The sequence below is a fragment of the Garra rufa genome, chromosome 24 (genome assembly GCF_049309525.1).
Source record: "Garra rufa chromosome 24, GarRuf1.0, whole genome shotgun sequence".
NCBI classification, from domain to species: Eukaryota; Metazoa; Chordata; class Actinopteri; order Cypriniformes; family Cyprinidae; genus Garra; species Garra rufa.
In genome coordinates, this window is record NC_133384.1 from 26,440,922 (window position 1) to 26,461,229 (window position 20,308).

Sequence of the window (20,308 nt, forward strand, 5' to 3'; positions counted from 1 at the left end):
ATTGTATGGGTCAAAACTATAGATTTTTCTTTTATGCCAAAAATCATTAGGAAATTAAGTAAAGATCATGTTCCATGAAGATTTTTTGTAAAATTCCTACTATAAATATATATCAAAATGTAATTTTTGATTAGTAATATGCATTGTTAAGAACTTAATTTGGACAACTTTAAAGGTGATTTTCTCAGTATTTTGATTTTTTGCACCCTCAGATTCCAGATTTTCAAATAGTTGTATCTCAGCCAAATATTGTCCTATCATCCTAACAAACCATATATCAATAGAAAACTTATTTATTGAGCTTTCATATGATGTATACATCTCAGTTTTGTAAAATTTAACCTTATGACTGGTTTTGTGGACCAGGGTCACATATAAGGATGAGAAAATTAGGACAATGATCGTTTTTTGGTGAACTGTTCCTTTAAATCTGGCCTAATTACAGTACACAGGGCTTTCTTAACACCAATTAGTCAACTTGTCATTCAGACAACCTAACAACCAGCAACAGCAAGCAGTCAGAAATGCCACACCAAAAAATAAAGGCAATTACTGCGATTTATGTAATCAAATCCTGCATGAAAACTGTCCAGAGACCTTCATCTAGCACCTCATTTTGACACCTAAATGCTAAAAGGCCTAATGTACTACAGCGCCAGTATGTAGTACCTCGTTACAGAACTGTTTTAATAAAGATAAGCCAACAGTACACTGCCCAGCCCTGGGAAAACATTTATCAGCAAATTGTTTGCAAAAATGCAAAGTCAACATCAAAGAATAACAGGAGACTCGGCTTATCCAGCGCAGCTGGCAAAGATCGCACAAACGCTAGAAAATGAAACAAAGTCCTTATCCCGAACATGCCAGAACATTACCGTGGCCTTCAACGGCATCTTCTCCACACCTGTGAGGTGCAGACTCGCTTTCTCCGTCTACATTCTCTCTGTCGGCCAGCTGCCAGCTCCGTCTCTAGCACAAACCAAACAGCCCTGCGCTGCTGATTCTGCTATTCTCATTGGACAAATTGAATTAAACAGTCATTGCAGCTCCTCTTAGCTGTGTAAACAGTGATGCGAGCGCTCAGACGGTCAGATCCACTATCCTGTGGTCTAGGCTACTGTGACTCTCCGCTTTTAATCTCTTACATACACTCGCAAAACTATTACTGAAAGAATTCAGTGGCCTTTATGAAGTTAAAAAGACATTATGAGGTCAGATTTAATTTAGTGTAGGGATCTAGTGACTGAATGCCTCACTACCAGCCAAACACACAAGAGGGTTAGAAATGGTTTTGAGGGACCGTCAAATGGCCTAGATCCCTTAGAGGTTTGCAAGTAATTAGTGTGTAGAACTTTTAAAGCAATTTAGAGGGGGAAATGTGTTTTTTTTTGCGAATATATATTAATACAAGTACCTGTGTATTTGTTACATGAGTAATAATAGTACATTTTGCTTAATTACATGCAACTAACCCTGAAGCCTATTCCTAATCCTAACCCTATATTAAGTGATTAATATTGTTCATTACTTAAAGGGATAGTTTAACCAAAAATGAAAATTACCCCATGATTTACTCACCCTTAAGCTATCCTAGGTGTATATGACTTTCTATTTTCAGATGAATACAATCTGAGTTATATAAATTTAAAAAAAGTCCTGGCTCTTTTAAGCTTTATAATGGAGGTGAATGGGTGTTGATATTTTGAAGTCCAATAAAGTGCATCCATCCATCCATCATAAAAAGTGCTCTACACTACAGTGCGCCAGGGGGTTAATAAAGGCCTTCTGAAGCAAATCGATGCGTTTATGTAAGAAAAATATACATATTTAAAACTTTTTATGATAGATGGATGCACTTTATTGAATTTCAAAATCTCAACAGCCATTCACTGCCATTATAAAGCTTGGAAAAGCCAGGATATTTTTTATATAACTCTGATTGTATTCGTCTGAAAGAATAAAGTTATATAAATCTAGGATAGCCTGAGGGTGAGCAAATCATGGTGTAATTTTAATTTTTGGGTGAATTACCCTTTAAGTACATAATTACACTGCAAAATGGATACTTTAAATTTAAGCGCAACCCAATATAACTATAAAATATTATTAACAGGTTAATTATACTTAACAAGTTATGCCAGATTGCAGATTTTTCTCTCTTTCTGGATACATACCAACTGGCAACCATGCAAATCATACTCCAGGCTATGTTTCTGAGTGTGCTTGAGTTAAAAAAAAAAACTGCCTTCATGCCAAACAAACAAACTGAATTTAAAATATACTTCGAACAGCATCATAAACTTTATAGAAAACACATTGATTCCTTTCAAAACGAGTCAGCAACATTTAGCAAAAGCAATATGAAGATCTCCATTGGACAAACCTTGGATGCACTGCAAAGCCCCATCTTCAGTGCGGATGGTGAACGTCTCACCTGGGTTCACCTGGACCAGGATCACCTGTAAAACAAGACCAGATGTCACACATGTTCAAACAAGGGGCAATTCTAGGTCTTCATTCTTAGCCAAAAAGCAGCTGTGGCTTGGAGCCTTGGAATCTTTCTCAACTGACAATATATTAAATAAACCAATCAGTTTTACGAACTCACCTGCTGTGGTGCGTCGCCATTGATCATGTGGTGCATCATGGGAACCTCGTTGCTCAATAGAGGCGGGAGGTCCAGCATTTGGTCCGTCATCATCATGGTGACGAACATTCATGGAGCCCTCCCTGCAACAGCCTGAGAGAAAGATCCACTTTGTTAAAATAATATGTGATTGCATGACGAAACAGTCTCTATAAGCCAGACCGCTCTTAAATGAGCAATTATCCTCATCTGAAATAAGCCATGGATGGCTAATGATGAAGACTAAAACAGATCCTCATTTGCAACCCCATCTACACACATAAATACACACCGAAACACACGTTTCAATGAAAGGCTACTGGTGGGTTACGGAACGGGATTAAATCATTATGATGTCACCAATGTTTATATGATGATGTAATCTGTGTAGGGATGATGTAATCTGTATATAAAATGCAGTTATAGGGCGACAGTCTCTCCACCACAGCCAGGAGACCAGACTTAGAGAGAAAATAAAAATAATAAAAGGAACAAAACAGGACACTTTGTCTTGCGGCAATCTATGAAACTAAATGGCATTACATCTGTGAGTCTAAAAAAAATTAAATAAAATAAAAATAAATAAATAATAAAACAAATTATTAGAAAAAATTCCTGAAGAGCCATTTCTTAATAATAATAATAATTATTATATATATATATATATTAGGGCCGGGACTTTAACGCGTTAATTTAGATTAATTAATTACACAAAAATAACGCGTAAAAATTTTTTAACGCATTTTAATCGCACTTAGTTTTGCACCGCGGAACGTTTCTCACTGGATGAGATTCCGCGGACCGATTATACTGGAGCACCAACTAGCGTTCAGACAAACTGCGTCCGTCCTAAATAGTATTGTATGTCCCAAATCGTAGTATGTTTAAAAAAGTATGGTCTACTACTTAACGACCAATGCACACTCTTAACGGCTAATATTGCCCGCAACACACTGCGCCGTGAACGAGGATTCGATTAGAACTACAAACACGCATAAAAAGTGTTAAAAAACTACAAACATGGAGGATATACGCGACCAACGGACAGGTAGAGAAAGGGTTGTGGCTAGAGGGTATACAGCTCAGACCGGAAACTAACAATGAAATTAATTGTTCTACCTATTAGATTGTGTTTTATTAACGTCTACACCTACCCCAACCCTAAACTTAGCCCTTACTATAATACAAAAAAAGTATTATTGCTGTACAGTGTGACAAAAATAACGTTAGACTGATGTGCGCATGCCCAGTAGCCATAGCTGTATCCCTTCTAGACTTTACCTAGAGAAAGGGGTTTGAGTGATAAATAATCAGTGTGTAACCTGATAAAAAATATTTTTTAAATGTTATCCGCGTTATATTCCATGTGCAGCAACATTTATAATGATAGGTTTGGTCATTAACGTTTAAATGCATAATTAAGCAAACGTACAAAGAACGTGCCTCTTGCTACACTTAATGGCAATATTCCACTGGTCTGTTGGACTTGGTTGAACAAAAATAAACAATATTTTGTTGCTTAAGCTTATGTATTCAGTCATTATTCAATGGTATACTAAAAATCCATGTAAAAATCTTAATTCTCACTGTTCTCAGGTCAAATATTTATATGCGATTAAAATGCGATTAATTTCGATTAATTAATTACAAAGCCTCTAATTAATTAGATTAAATTTTTTAATCGAGTCCCAGCCCTAATATATATATATATATATATATATTTTTTTTTTTTTTTTTTTTTATTATATCTTCAGTAGATTTTAAAATTAGTAGTTATTGGCCATAACTTGAAAACAATCCTGGCAATAACAACCATAGTTTAGGACAAAAGTTGGTCTAATGTTTGTATACACCTTAAAGAATCTGCAAAAAATAATAATTATTTTACCAAAATAAGAGGGATCATACAAAATGTAGGGTATTTTTTTATTTAGTACTGACCTGAATAAGATTTTTCACATAAAAGACATAGTCCACAAGAGAAAATAATAGTTGAATTTATTATTTCTTTAGAAAAATCCTTCTGGTTCCACAAATTCTTTGGTTTTTCAACACTTCTGTGCATTTGAACTTTTTCCATCAATGACTATGATTTTGAGATCCATCTTTTCACACTGAGAACAAATGAGGGACTCATGCATTAGGAGTAAAATGAGTTTTTGGAATTTAAAATCAGGTTAAATTCTTATTAATAACTTATTTTGTCTTCTGGGGAACATGTAAGTATCGTTTGTAACTTCTGAAAGGCAGTACTAATTTAAAAAGTATAACATTTAGGCAAATAAGAAAAATGTACACATTTGCATTGTGTTCAAAAGTTTTCACCCCTTGGCTCTTAATGCATTGTGTTTCCTTCTGGAGCATCAGTGACCGTTTGAACATTCTGTAATAGTTGCATATGAGTCCCTCAGTTGTCCTCAGTGTGAAAAGATGAATCTTAAAATCATACAGTCATTGTTGGAAAGGGTTCAAATATACAAACATGCTGAAAAACAGCACAGTATTAAGAATTAGGTGTATGTAAACTTTTGAACTTTTGAGTCATTTTTAAAAATTCGCCTTAATTTCTTATGTAAACAGGTCAGTACTAAATAAAAACTAACATGCATATTGTTTAAACCCCTTTTATTTGGGTAAAATAATTAACATTTTGCAGATTCTGCAAGGCGTATGCAAACTTCTGACCTCAACTGTAATTGTGAATGGCAGTTTTTAATTCAAATGTACACTTAGCATGTTCATTGCATTTATAACTAATTTTTAACATTTATATTCACCCATTTAAAAATTAATGTGGCAGTTTGCACTTTGTGTTCAATAAACATCACAAACTGTGCACTAATTTCAACATATTAAGATTTGAAATTAACTAATTCTGCTTTTGCGTAACAGAAAATCAGGGTGTAGGCTGCAGCCTTTGAAGCAGAAATCACTTGCACAACAGACCTGCACAGAAGTCAGTACAACTGCTGGACTGAATCATTTAGCTTGCTGTAGAAAGATTACACTTCTGTCCTCAAAACAAGCGCAATATTGCTTGTCACAATGGATGAACACCTCACCGAATTGCTTCACATGATAGTCTTAAAACTCCTTTTAAAAAGAGCCAAAGTTCAGGTGTCGGGGGAAAGATCAGCACAGCAATGATAAGGTCTCCTCAGCTGACTGGTGATATTTTCCTCTAGGAAAGCAATAACCTGTCCCATTTAAGTCCAAACACAAACGTCAACCCCAGGGGTCAAACCTAGAGCAACAGAAATCATTCATCTGATGTTTTGAAGTAGCACAGATTACAAACAGAAGCCTTAAACTACGAAAAAGTACTGTGGTGGTACCTTCAGGTCCATATACTGTTTTCTTTCTTTTTTTACCATGGCAGAATGTTCATAAAAGTTTGTGGTTCTTTTTGGTTAAAAGCCACAAAAATCACCTACATACTCTGAATTTTTAAGACGTGAGGAATTGTAGACGTGAGATGTCCTCTGATCTCCCGGAGAGAGGAAGACGCGAGAATAGAGGTCGGGGGTTTTTTATTGGGTCATAAATGCCTTCACTTCCACTGCTAAACACACACCACACACAGCCAACCTGTTCCCTTTAAAAAATTAACATGCAATGATTCACAGCCCACAAGCTCCACAACTTGACATACATACAATGTATTCAGTATAAACAGTAAATTAACTTTACTTGATAGAGTTACTTTATGTAACGTTATGTTACTTTATGTGGTCTCTAGATGACAAGAGACTGAAAAATAAGAATGAAATGAGATTATTTTTTTTCCATTTCAGTTTTTTTGGATTCAGTTTTTTTTTCTCGTTTTAGCTTTTCTAGACTGTTTTAATGGTTAAATTAAATTACATTAATTAAAAAGCATGTCTAATTAATTGAAATCATTAAACGTATACAATTTAACAGCAATTTATTAAACGGTTAACAAAAAAACATTTTTGCAATTTTTTTCTTCATTAGTAGTACTATCATTATTGCATTATGTAATATACACTACCAGTCAAATGTTTTTGAACAGTAAGATTTTAATGTTTTTTTTTTAAAGAAGACTCTTCTGTTCACCAAGCCTGCATTTAATTAATTCAAAGTACAGCAAAATCGGTAAAATTTTGAAAGATTTTTAGTATTTAAAATGACAGTTTTTTGTTTGAATATATTTTAAAATGTAATTTATTCATGTGATTTCAAAGCTACATTTTCAGCATTATTAATCCAGTCTTCAATGTCACATGATCCTTCAGAAATCATTATAATATGCTGATTTGCTGTTTAAGAAACATTTATTATTATTATCATTATTATTATTATCATCATCAATATTTAAAACAGTTGAGTACATTTTTTCTTTGATGAATAGAAAGATCCAAAGATCAGCATTTATCTGAAATAAAAAGCTTTTGTAACATTATGCACTATACCATTCAAACGCTTGAAGTCATTTTTTATTTTTCATTTTTAATTATAGAAATTAATACTTTTATTTAGCAGGAATGATGATAAAGACATTTATAACGTTACAAAATATTTCTATTTCAGATAAATGCAGTTCTTCTGAACTTTCTATTCATCAAAGAAACCTACAAAAATTATACTCGGCTGTTTTCAACAATAATAATAAATGTTTTTGATCAGCAAATCAGAATATTAGAATGATTTCTGAAGGATCATGTGACTGGAGTAATGATGCTTAAAATTCAGATTTGAAATCACAGAAATAAATTACATTTTAAAATTTATTCAAATAGAAAGCAGTTATTTTACATAGTAAAAATATTTCAAAATTTGACTGTTTTTGCTATACTTTGGATCAAATAAACGCAGGTTTGGTGAGCAGAAGAGACTTCTTAAAAAAAAAAAACAGTGTCTCAAAACTTTTGACTAGTAGTGTATTTCTGTCACAGTTTCTTTAAGTTAAACCAAACTTTTATTTTGACAGGTTATTGTGAAAATCTTCGTTTTAAAGTAAATTCCGTTTTCATAGCGCCCTATCCCTACATTAACCTCACTTCATGCACTGCTAAAACATTCTGCAGTCTTTTTCATTCTGTGCATGTTTGTTTCCCTTTCCTCGATGCTCGATGCCACGGCCCATAATTACCGCCCAACTAAAATCATTAACACTATGGCTTAACACGCCAAAGCCTTTGGGGTCCAAAACCCTTCTCTCTTCTCCTGTCCCCCCTCCTCCCTCTTTACCCCTCAGGCCCTCAATCCATCCTTTCTTTTCTTTCTGCTCTCCTCATTCCCCTCATTCCTGAGGATGGCTGGAGTCTGAACTTCTGTTGGGTTGGGGGGGGGGCGTTTAAGGGCTAAATCCCCTGAGAGAAAAGTTGAGAAGATTCATACAATGTCAGAGCCTGGGGTAGCAGGGAGGGGGGTGTCACACAAAGAGGCCAGACCCCCTACCCTCACGGGTCATGTTGTTGTGACCACGTCACAGAGAGTGTCAATCAGGAAACACACAGAGAGTCCTTTCATGGCACGGCTGAGGTTCCAGCGATGTGGGGTATTCCCTAGACCACCTCCCCGTCGCCCTCACACCCCCTTCCCTTTGCACACAGTCAAACAGCATGCCTTTCATACAACCAAAACAACACCAGTGAAACAATCATTTCCTTGAAGTGAAATCATCTTAGATCATTCCTGGATGTTTGGTGATCACTGAGGATCAGAGTGCAACTGGATACAAGTATTGTTTTGCCAAAGATGCCACTAAATGCAGTTATTAGATGTCAAATTGGCAAATTTCGGAAGACTATGAAAGGCTATAACATCTATAATACCAAAAAGTGTCCTGTGGAAGTTCAGAGATCTCAAATGACACAAAACATCTATGGAAACTGATACTTCAGCCAAACAAATTAATGAAGGAGACCTGAGGTATGAAAGAGCAACGTTTGAGTAATATTCAAAGGATTAGTTCACTCCAGAATTAGAATTTCCTGATAATTTACTCACCCCCGTGTCATAATAATAAAACCAAATTAACCAAATAATAAAGTTGTTCTTGTCTTTCTTCAAAACATTCCATGATTTGTTTTCTATATAGTGGACTTCAATGGGGATCAGTGGGTTGAAGGTTCAAATTGCAGTTTCAATACAACTTCAAAGGGCTCTCCACAATCCCAGCTGAGGAATAGGGGTCTTATCAAGCGAAACGACTGATCACTTTCTACATAAAAATAAATAAATAAATAAAAACCACGCGTGACATAGGCGGAAGTACCAATCCAGTGTTTACACAGCGACTGTGCAAAGAAAGTCAAATGCCCTTTACAAAAAAGGTGAAACAATGATTTTGTAGTTGGAGAAAATGAGAGTTTTCTCTGAAGCTGCACTGAAACTGCAATTTAGACCTTCAACCCACTGATCCCCATTGAAGTCCACTATATGGAAAAAAAAATCCTGGAATGTTTTCCTCAAAAAACTTGATTTATTTTCGAGTGAAGAAAGAAATCTTGGATGACATGGGGGTGAGTCAACTATCAGGACATTTTAATTCAGGAGTGAATGAATTCTTCAAAAATGATCAGATGACATGCAGTATTTCAATTATCTTACATAATTGGAAGGAAGTCTTTAGAAAAAGCTTTGTTGTAGTCAACTCAAACCTTTAAACACTAGTATATATTGTTTAGATTCAGCTGACAGGTAAAAAATAGTTTGTTTTTTTGCTGTAATTGTGCTTTTATAAGCATAAAAAAAAATGACAGTTCAACTTTAGTCTAAATTTAGAGATAACTACGGGCTATTACTGGAACTAGGGAGTTCAACTCTTGCGTATTTCAAACACTGATGACATATAAACCACAACATATTCACCGACTCAACTTCCTTAAACCTCCCTAGGCACATTAAAAAGAAACATCCATGTACAGTGACATTCTGCATGCCAAAGCATTTCAACGATGCAATTTCGCAGTCAAACTTAAAAGTGAAGCGGAGAAGTGTGTAGATTCTGCAAGCATAATGATTTTACTCAAACAGGTTTCCTGGATACTTATCAACCATTATGGAGTGCACACACCAAAAGCGAAGTGAATATTCACGTGAATGTTTTTCGCCGGATAAAAAAAATTGCGCATACTCTCCTCCATTTTGTGATACAATCAGATGAGTCAATTAGCTCTTCTCCGTTTGGCCTGCGTGACAACGCGCAATTTCCGAACACGGGATTGAGGCGAATAGTGTACATTTGCAGCAACTGACCCTTCACAAAAACCCACCCTCCTTAGTAACTATTGCTATGTCCGACAAACAATGCCACTCTCAAGTTACACATCGTTCTCACGCAGTTAAAAATACATTGAGGAGCAAAGTAGAAACTAACAACAGGCTGACAGACAAGACAGAGCAGGTTACTTCTGGTATGAAACAAGGTCTCAGCTTTAAAATGCTGTAATACAGCAATAAATATTGTTTTGTGGCTCTTTAATGGTTAGTGACAGATCAGTGTACTGCCTTATTAGATCAATCGACATGTGAACTGATCATCTTTTCTTATTTACTTAAAGGAGTAGTTCACTTTCAGAACAAAAATGTACAGATAATGTACTCACCCCCTTGTCATCCAAGATGTTCATGGCTTTCTTTCTTCAGTCGTAAAGAAATGATGTTTTTTGAGGAAACCATTTCAGGATTTCTCTCCATATAATGGACTTCTATGGTGCCCCCAAGTTTGAACTTCCAAAATGCAGCTTCAAAGGGCTCTAAATGATCCCAGCTGAGGAAGAAGGGTCTTATCTAGTGAAACGATGGGTTATTTTCTAAAAACATTACCAATTTATATACATTTTAATCTGTACACAGAGCTAGACAAGACGAGCATTTGAGGTTAAAAAGTATATAAATTGTAATTTTTTAGTGAAAATAACCGATTGTTTTGCTAGATAAGACCCTTCTTTCCTCAGCTGTGATCGTTTAGAGCCCTTTGAAGCTGCATTTTGGAAGTTCAAACTCGGGGGCACCATAGAAGTCCATTATATGGAGAGAAATCCTGAAATGTTTTTCTCAAAAAACATAATTTCATTACGACTGAAGAAAGAAAGACACTAACATCTTGGATGACAAGGGGGTGAGTACATTATCTGTACATTTTTGTTCTGAAAGTGAACTACTCCTTTAAAGCACAAATAAAACATGAATGAACATCAGAACATATGTTACGTCAACCACAGAAAGGAGTCAATAGACAATTGTTTAAGTTTAAATCCACCAAAGTTAATCTACTCTCCTGATTTGCTTGTCGGACATAATGATGGATTCGGTGTTATGATTGGTCAGATAGCCTGTTTGCGAAGGGCCAACTGCGTAAAATTTGTGGCTATTCGTGTCTTTGCATTGACTTTGCATGTAATCTATTTGTGCAAATAATTAAATTTGCTCTTGATGTGCACACACCATAAGTTATTACTACATATAGTCGCATATCAAACTCACACCATTGGCTGTGTCAGTGTTGCTGTGCAAAAACCAGTCAGGAAGCTCAAATCAACAAGACAATGTTTACGCAGCGTTTACACTTTTCCAAGGAATCAACCTCTACGTTAGAAAGTTCTTTAGACATTATAATCAAAATAAGTACACACTTCACAACAGCAAACAAGCAGTAACAACAGCACCCTGCCAGACACGCCACCATAAGACAGATTTAATTCTTTTAGAAATCTGTTCTTGCATTTGGCAGGTTTACAACCCCAGATGTGGACCCAGTCTGGCATGGGCCTATAATCCAGCTAATGGCACATAATAACACCGAGGAAGCTGGGAAACCAAGAAAACCATCACTTTTTCCTCTCCATCTCCCCCCCTCGTTCCTTTATTCTCTCATTCCATCCTTTCCCTCAGCCCTGATCAGCTGAAACACACACTCGCACACACAAAACACATGCTCGGGCTTGCACACACACATTCCCAGAGAATGAGAAACAATCTAAATGTCACATTTTTCGCCTGCAAAGTAACTCCATCTCACCTCGGAGCGCTCAGGATTTCCAATCTCCCCGACGTTGACTCACGTCTGTGACTCTGATCAGCGTTTACAGCCAGATGACATCACCCCTTTAAAAATATCTCAACAACCTCGGCCACAATGGAACCGAAGCGATAACGGCCCAGACGAGGCACAGACAGGAAATCGAGGACACATTACAGGAGTGTGGCAGAATAATGAACCAACTGACTGGCCTTTATTTGCGTCTGGTCTAGCAGATTGCTCTAGTTAAGAGGTTTCTGGCCTGATATAGGCCTAATAGAATTACCCAGGTTGCCTATCAAGCTTGTACTGTAAACGTAAAGTTTTGAAAAATCCTTCCAAGTTTTAAAAAAAGAAATAATGATAGTAACGGCAATATTTGTGGCCCTGGACCACAAAACCATGGGTATTTTTGTAGCAATAGCCAAAAATCCATTGTATGGATCAAAATTATCGATTTCTTTTATGCCAAAAATCCTTGGGATATTAAATAAAGATCATGTTCCTTGAAGATATATTGTAAATTTAAACCGTAAATATATCAAAAAATACTTTTTGATTAGTAATAAGCATTGCTAAGAACTTAATTTGGACAACTTTAAAGGCAACTTTCTCAATATTTAGATTTTTTTGCACCCTCAGATTCCAGATTTTCAAATATTTTTAAACATCTCAGCCAAATATTGTCCTATCATAAAGCATACATAAAAGAAAAGCTTATTTACTCAGCTTTCAGATCTCAATTTAGACAAATTGACACCTATGACTGGTTTTGTGGTCCAGGGTCACATTTGTTCTTGTGAATGCACACTGAAGACTGACACAGAAGAGAAGAAATTGTTAAATAAAGACGTTATTTTGGTTTTTCGGTATTTTGGACACAAAAAGTACTTGTAGCTTCATAAAATTACAGTTGAACCACAGATGTCACATGGACTATTTTAATAATGTCCTTACTACTTTTTTGGGCCTTAAATGTGGCAGTTGTGGTGCTGTCTATGCAGAGTAAGACAACTCTTGGATTAGTCAAAAATATCTTAATTTGTGTTCCGAAGATGAACGAAGGTCAGGTTTGGAACGATATGAGGGTGAGTAATTAATGACAGAAGTTTCATTTTTGGATGAACTATCCCTTTAAGTTGATTTCCAGAGTCGTAACTATATAGAAGTAATTTTCTAACCTTATTAAGATATATATATACACTAAAAGTCACGTTCCCATGGAAGCAGAATACGGTCAGTCCCGTATTTAAGTCCTTAATACAGTTACGTTCACACACACATTCTCGGAACACATGCGCTGTGTGAACGGAACAGGACTGGACAACTATGCTATCTTTCACTAACTATGCAACTTTCTATCCAGTCTCCACTGGAGCCGCTCCCGTCCGTTTTGTGTTCTGTTCGCGACTCAAATGCTCCGCTCTTCACCCAAATATAAAAGCTGCTGTCGGTTAATGAAGATTTGACGAATGAACTCGTGGCTATTGGACTCTTGTCGTGTCAGAAAGTGACAAACTTTCAGTTTTATGGACGTCGCCATCTTTGATATTACTTTGTTCACTGTCCAAAATGCCACAGATGTGGCACAGAGGCTGCGTATGCAGATTTGATTCAATATGAGGATGAGTAAACGATGACTAAATTTGTATTTTTGGGTTAACTATTCCTAAATTGAATGTTCCACTTCAGTATCTTGCCAAATCTGAGAACAGTTTGTGACATCGTTCAGATCTTTTCTGATACTCCAGAGAGATTACTAAAGTCTGTTTCTCAAGAGTAAAATATGTTCTCCAATAAATCTCTTTTCCATCTAACACAGTAATTTATTATATTAAATAGTTATTTTATTTTATTTCGGTCTATAAAACAGCTTCAGGACCCATCTCAGTGTCTGTCCTGTTTCAGAGATAAAGGTGTTACCCAACACTGACACCACAGACTCCAGAGCACGACCTGGTTTCCTCCCTGAAGGCACAATAAATGCAGTTACACACCCAGCTGAGCTCAAAAAGCTGACCCTGTTTCTCCACACACTGAAACTCCATCCACTCTCACCTTACAGAACTTACAGTAAAAGACACTAGGAGAGAGGGGACAAAAAAATTAGGGACAGTGGAGAGAAAGAAGACAGAAAAGAGATTCCCAGGATCCAAATTCAGTGTTGCGTAACCCTGATATGAAACGCGATCCAGCCTCTGAGCGCTGAGAAGGAGCAGAGGAGCATCTTAACTGGGTCAGGCTGAGTGAATCATATTCTCCAGTCATACGGAGGAGTTGCGCAGGGTCACATCGGAGAAAATTATACGGTCTCACACCCTTAACATCTTAATTGTGTCCAGGGATGGATTAAAAATGGAGCTATAGGTTGAGAAAGGAAGAGGGTGAGAGAAAAATCTATTTATCGAGTGAATCAAAAGAGACAGCTCAACCAGTATAGTCCAATATCTGAACAACTCTAATGAGCTGTGGATCAAAACAGACCAAAATCACAAAATACAGACTCGTTTGAGCCAATACTTTTTAGAGAATTAAAAACGTATTATTTGAACTGCATAATCTGATTCCTGAACAAACAACTCTTAGGAGTCAGCTCATTTTAGTGAAGGAAAAACAAATAGTGCAAACTGCATAGTCTGATTCTTAAATAAATGACTCTTATGAACCGATTCTTTTTAGGGATTTAAAACATACAGCAGGAACAGAGTACCTTGAATGAAATTACAAAGGAATGACTCTTACGAGCCACTTTTTAGTGAATCAATAACGCAAACGGTGTAGTCCTGAACAAATGACTCTTATGAGTTGGTTCTTTTAGTGAATCAAAACAGATAGTGTGAACATTGTCCGAACCACAAGTAACAAATGGTTCTTTTTTGGAGAATCAAAAACATTAAAGTGCATAATCTGATTCCTGAACAAACAACTCTTATGAGTCAGTTCTTTTAAGCGAATCAAAAAATATAGTGCAAACATCGCAGTCTGATTTCTGAACAAATGACTCTCATGAGCCTGTTCTTTTTGATGAATCAAAACAGATAACATAAACAGTGTCTGAATCACAAAATACCGACTATACTGAGACGTTTCTTTTTAGTGAATCAAAAACACACTATTTGAAGTGCATAATCTGATTCCTGAACAAACAACTCTTATGAGTCAATTCTTTTTAGTAAAACAAAAATATATAGTGCAAACACCGCAGTCTGATTCCTGAACAAATGACTCTTATGAGCCTGTTCTTTTTAGTAAATCAAAACAGAGAGCATAAACAGTGTCCAAATCACAAAATATAGACTCTTTTGAGCTGGTTCTTTTTAGAGAACCAAAAACTTATTATTTAAACTGCATAATCTGTTTTCTGAACAAACAACATGTCCGAGTCAGTTCTTTTTAATGAATCAAAAAAGTGTTGTGCAAACACTGAACAAATGACTCTCATGAGCCAGTTCTTTTTAGTGAATCAAAACAGATAGCTTGAACAGTGCCCGAATCAAAATACTGACTCATTTGAGCTAGTTCTTTTTAGAGAATCAATATTATTTAAACTGCTTAATGATTCCTGACCAAACAACTTGCCAGAGTCAGTTCTTTTTAGTGAATACAAAATATATAAATGCAAACACTGCGGTCTGATTACTAAACAAATGACTCTGTCCTTGAGCCTGTTCTTTTTGGTTAATCAAAACAGATAGCATAAACAGTGTCCGAATCACAAAATACTGACTCTTTTGAGTTAGTTCTTTTTAGAGAATCAAAAACATATTCTGATTCCTGAACAAATTACTCGTAGGAGCCAGGTGTATAAAAACAAAGCAAGAAGGGGGTGTTTCATAAAACAAGTTTACCAAATAAGCCAGACTTATTTCAGTTAGTCTGACATACTTTGAGCCAAATCAAGTGAAAATAAGTCAAACTAAAATAAGCCTGGCTTATTTTGGTACACGATAAAAGAATGACTCTTATGAGCCATTTCTTTTTAGCGAATCAAAAACATACTATTTAAACTGCATAATCTGATTCCTGAACAAAAAAATCTCTTGTGAGTCAGTTCTTTTTAGTGAATCAAAAATATATAGTGCAAACAGTGCAGTCTGATTCAGAACAAATTACTCTTATTCATTTTTCTTTCCAGTTCTTTCAGTGAATCAAAACATACAGCAGGAACAGTTTAGACTGAAACATAAAAGAATGACTCTTATGATCCAGTTCTTCTTAGTGAGTCAAAACATACAACATGAACAGTGTAGTCTGATTTTGAATCACGAATGACTCAACCTCATCATATAATTATATAATGCAACAGTGTAGTTAACTCCTAGACTCAGCTTATGAACCAGTTCTTTTTAGTGAGTCAAAACATACAGTGTGAACAGCATAGTCTGAATCACAAATAAATGACTGAAACACATACACCTTTCCAATAACTATGTTATGTCATGATAGTAATTGATTGTCACTGACTGGTTGCACTGGTTTAAAGATGCATAGTATTAGTCATAGCAGAATAATTTAAATGTGTTTATTACTAAAACTCATTTCATAATCACTCACAACGAGCATCATTTTCTCCATAAAATCTTGTCATAATATTCACATATTCACAGCCAATTTAGACTTCAAAAATCACATTCATGCCAAAGAGGGCATAAACATGTCCACGTACGTTCCCTCCCCCTTCTTCTAAAGGTCAATAGGTCACATTCCTTATCCTGATTTGGGCCTCAGCTACAAACAGGCAAGCTAGGTTAGTGTGTATTTGTGTTTTCAGGACATCTGTACCAAACATGTTACACTTAGAAGCAGATAGATCACCCAAGTCATGAAACATCTAAAGCAAAGCTTTGCTAGGTCTCTTTCTACACGCTTTGATGCTCAGCAGAAGAGGCAAGGACCAATATCCACTCCTCAGTCCTGCCTCCAGCAACTGATAGCTGATGAGATAAAAGGCCGGGAAAAGTTTAGTCCCGGTTTGTGCATTTCAGTGCACCTATGCACATAAAGGTCAGAATCAGATTATAGGTCAGGTTATATAATTGTTTTAATGAGACTCATGATTCATAAAGACAGTCAGTAATTTTCCAGAAAGAATCTGTGTTTTTAAATGAATCAGTTGGATAAATCTACTAGCATATCACAGAGTGATACAAACAGAGAAAAGCCCTAGTGCTGCTGAACTACATCATCACTGCTAGACCAATCAAATTCAAGGACCGGAACTACTTGCTCATACATATGGGCTTATTTGAATCCTTAACCATAACCGAAAACAGTGGAAAGAATCCCACAGAACAACACTGAAGGAGGGGAACCGTGGGCTTTTTGCTCAAGGGTATGATGGTGATCAGGGTTCACAGTAATTCCCCATGAATCACCCATTCCGAAAAACCAAATCTTAAACCACCACCACCCTGTGCCTAAATGTTCAACAAATGTACCATGAGTTTCTCATAAGAACATCTCGGCTAGCAATAATTAGCAATAATTCGGCGCAACCGATTTGATAACGACAACAAAGTACTGACAGCTCGACAAGATCATTACAGTCGCTCTCAGGAAACGATGGAGACAGATAATGCTAAACTGATTTTCCAATGCAATTAGCACAAACGCCTAAGTGTTTCGGTCACCTAGATAACATCAGCTTTCTTCAAAGTAGCGTACAGCAGAGCAAACCAGGTGTACTACACATGACTCTACAGGATGAGAATGCAGTGGTGGGGATTGCGAAGAAAAAAAAACTTATCTTTGCATTAAATTAAGAAGAGTGTATAAAGCACTAAATATAGCCTGGAGAACTGGAGACTGAGCCAAAGAATGGGATGGGACTCTAGAAAATATCCACAAGCACCGCATTCTTTTAACGTTTGAGTTTGGGGCCAAAGGGCTGTAGGGTTGGGAGGGGTCAGGGTACGCCTGTGTGTTTTAATGGGGGTGTGAGATGCTGACAAATCAGTGCTTACCCTGTGGTCAGGTTACCACCATAGAAATGTGCATTTACTTTAAAGCATCACTTACAATCAAACTTTCGTAAGTACAGCATTTGTCTGCAAAACCCTGTGTTTGACATAACAAATGTGACCCTGGACCACAAAACCAGTCTTAAGTAGCATGGGTATATTTGTAGCAATAGCCAACAATACATTGTATGAGTCAAAATTATCGTTTTTTTTTTATGCCAAAAATCATCTGGATATTAGGTAAAGATCAAGTTCCATAAAGATATCAAAGCATAATTTTTAATTAGTAACTTGCATTGCTAAGAACTTCATTTGGACAACTTTAAAGGTGATTTTCTTCAATATTTTGTACGAGATGATATGTATAAATCTAAATTTAAAAATAATTGAACCCTTATGCCTTGTTTTGTGGTCCAGGGTCACAAATGCACTGCTGTTTAACACTTTTCCACTTTCCAACTCTATAAACACAACAGCGATGAGATAGGGGAGAAACCAAGCTTGATGCAAAGGCTTGAAAGTCTACAAGTCTGCTTTCTGCACCTCAAGATTCGCTCTGGAATGTCACATGACGTCATGTATTTGGGATCGGGTTTCCTCTGGCGAAAAGATCCGGTCCACGAAATGACCCGCAAAACCAAGTGAATGAGTTCTCCTAAATCATAATTTGTTACAGTATGTTTTTTCTTTCACAACTGTTTACATTTTAACCCTATCATCCTTACAGGAAACCGTTTTCATCCGCAAGACAGAAAGTCCAACTCTTAGAATCGACTCAACAAAACGATTCAGAGATTCTTTCAGTCGTGACATAATTTTGTCATCACGTGATGGTTCTGTTTCGCATGTGCGTTGAAAAACGGCGATATCATTAACCTGTGAACAATTTAAACATGTTTTACTTGTAATAATATATCTCTTGCTTATATGTATTCTATACATCATAAAACTTCCGCCCCATCAAATCCTCAAAACGCTTTAAACACAGTACTGTCAGCTCTGTCGTCCAATTTTCGCTTTTAATATTCGAAATAGACGTTTCTTGGGTTCACTGAGTTGATTTGTGAGTTTGAGTTTTTGTAAATAACCGCACGGACTGATTCAGTTCCATTAAAGAGCGAATCGTTTACGTTTGTTTGAACCGGTTCAAGTGAATCATTTAAACGATTCGATTCTGTAGAACGCTATACGATGCAAGCCCCACAGTTTCCCATTAGAACTCTTCTCTGAAGTGTTTGATTATTATAATGGAAATGCAGACGGAACCGGATTTTATGTCTATAGGCTACAACATTCAGCACACCTCATGCTAATTACAATGATGTAACAATCCAGCCATTACAAAAGTAAATTCCCGTGACGCTTAAGCAAACAAGTTGTTTCTGGGAATTGACGTGTCACTTTCCAAACGTCTTTGGCATCTTTATCCGTGTCCTGTAGAAATGTTAATATGGATGTTTTACACGTTTAAATTATACAACAGCGCGTATGTGTGGCCAAAAAAAGTTTCGTAATGAATCAATATCGAATTCCAGAATTTTCCGGGAAAGATGCACAATAGCAAATATTCATGTTAGCCTATAAAAACCTCCTTTATTAATTTTAACTAAGGCATTAGGCTACAAGAGTTTTAATAAAGCAGCGTTAATGACGATTACGAATGACTTTTTTCCTGCATACTAAAAAAGCAACGTTACACAAGATGCACAGCACATAACAATTGAAGTGTTACTAGTTAAAACACAGCTGTCACAAGCAGACACAAATCAAACTTAAGTAAATAAGCTCACGCAAGTTTTAAAGCGTTTAACGCATTAAGTTTCGTTTAAGTTTCGTTTCGTTTTCCATTCAGTTCAAGACTTCCCTTTCCCATCAGAGTCAGCCGGCTTGCGCTTTTCTGCAACTTGAAACTTTGCGAAACAGTCTTTCAGAGCGCTTCGGAAAAAATTACGTTACCGCGGTAATACTTTGAAGAAAACGCATCTACTTACCTTTGATTCAGTAAATCTTGCTTAGTAACACTTTAGTCCCTAAATTGCTGTGATAGAAAGCATGTCATTCCGTTGCTGCGAAGTCCACGGTGGACCAGACCAGACCAGTGTGGAATTCCGCCATGTCAATTATGTGGAAGCGCACATGGGGGTGTAGAAGTTTACCGTATAACACCGAATACTCTCCCGCACCATTCCATCACTCACCGCAACCGCACGGACGGAATAATAACTGATGATGAAGACAAAAGGGGAAGTTAGCATTGATTGTTTTGTTAGGATAGACGAGTCCAACCTAAAAACGTTTAATGATTTTTTTCTAAATTATCAGTGTTGAGGAAGTTCAATTTTGAAATAGAAACAGGTTAAACCATACATTATTTCACCACAACAAATTAAGAAATAAAGAAATACATGTTTGTATGAAAGTTTGCTTTGAAATATAAGTTGAACCATGCATTATTTTACCCCAGAAAATGAATAAATAAATGGAAGTTTGCCTCTTTTTTTTACCCTAATAAATAAATAAATAAATATTTATATGGAAGTTTTGCTTTAAAATAGAAGCAAGTTAAACTACACATTATTTTACACAAATAAATGAATAAATACATGTTTATATGGAGGTTTGCTTTGAAATAGAAGCAAGTTGAACCATACATTATTTTACCCTAATAAAAAATAAATAAATGAATAATGAATGAATGAATGAATGAATAAATAAATAAATGTTTATATGAAA

General features: G+C 36.1%; 1 protein-coding gene across 1 annotated transcript in view; it reads right to left on the reverse strand.

Annotated features, from left to right (window-relative positions):
* Positions 1-19,687, reverse strand: part of fndc3bb (fibronectin type III domain containing 3Bb) — an 89,314-nt gene extending 69,627 nt beyond the window's left edge. Inside the window, exons 1-3 of the mRNA XM_073830584.1 lie at positions 19,567-19,687; positions 2,609-2,740; positions 2,384-2,459 (exon numbers count right to left, since the gene is read on the reverse strand). Of these exons, the coding sequence (XP_073686685.1) occupies positions 2,384-2,459; positions 2,609-2,716 (184 nt within the window). The 5' untranslated portion in view covers positions 2,717-2,740; positions 19,567-19,687. The remainder of the gene's footprint in view (positions 1-2,383; positions 2,460-2,608; positions 2,741-19,566) is intronic.
* Between the last annotated feature and the right edge of the window lie 621 nt (positions 19,688-20,308).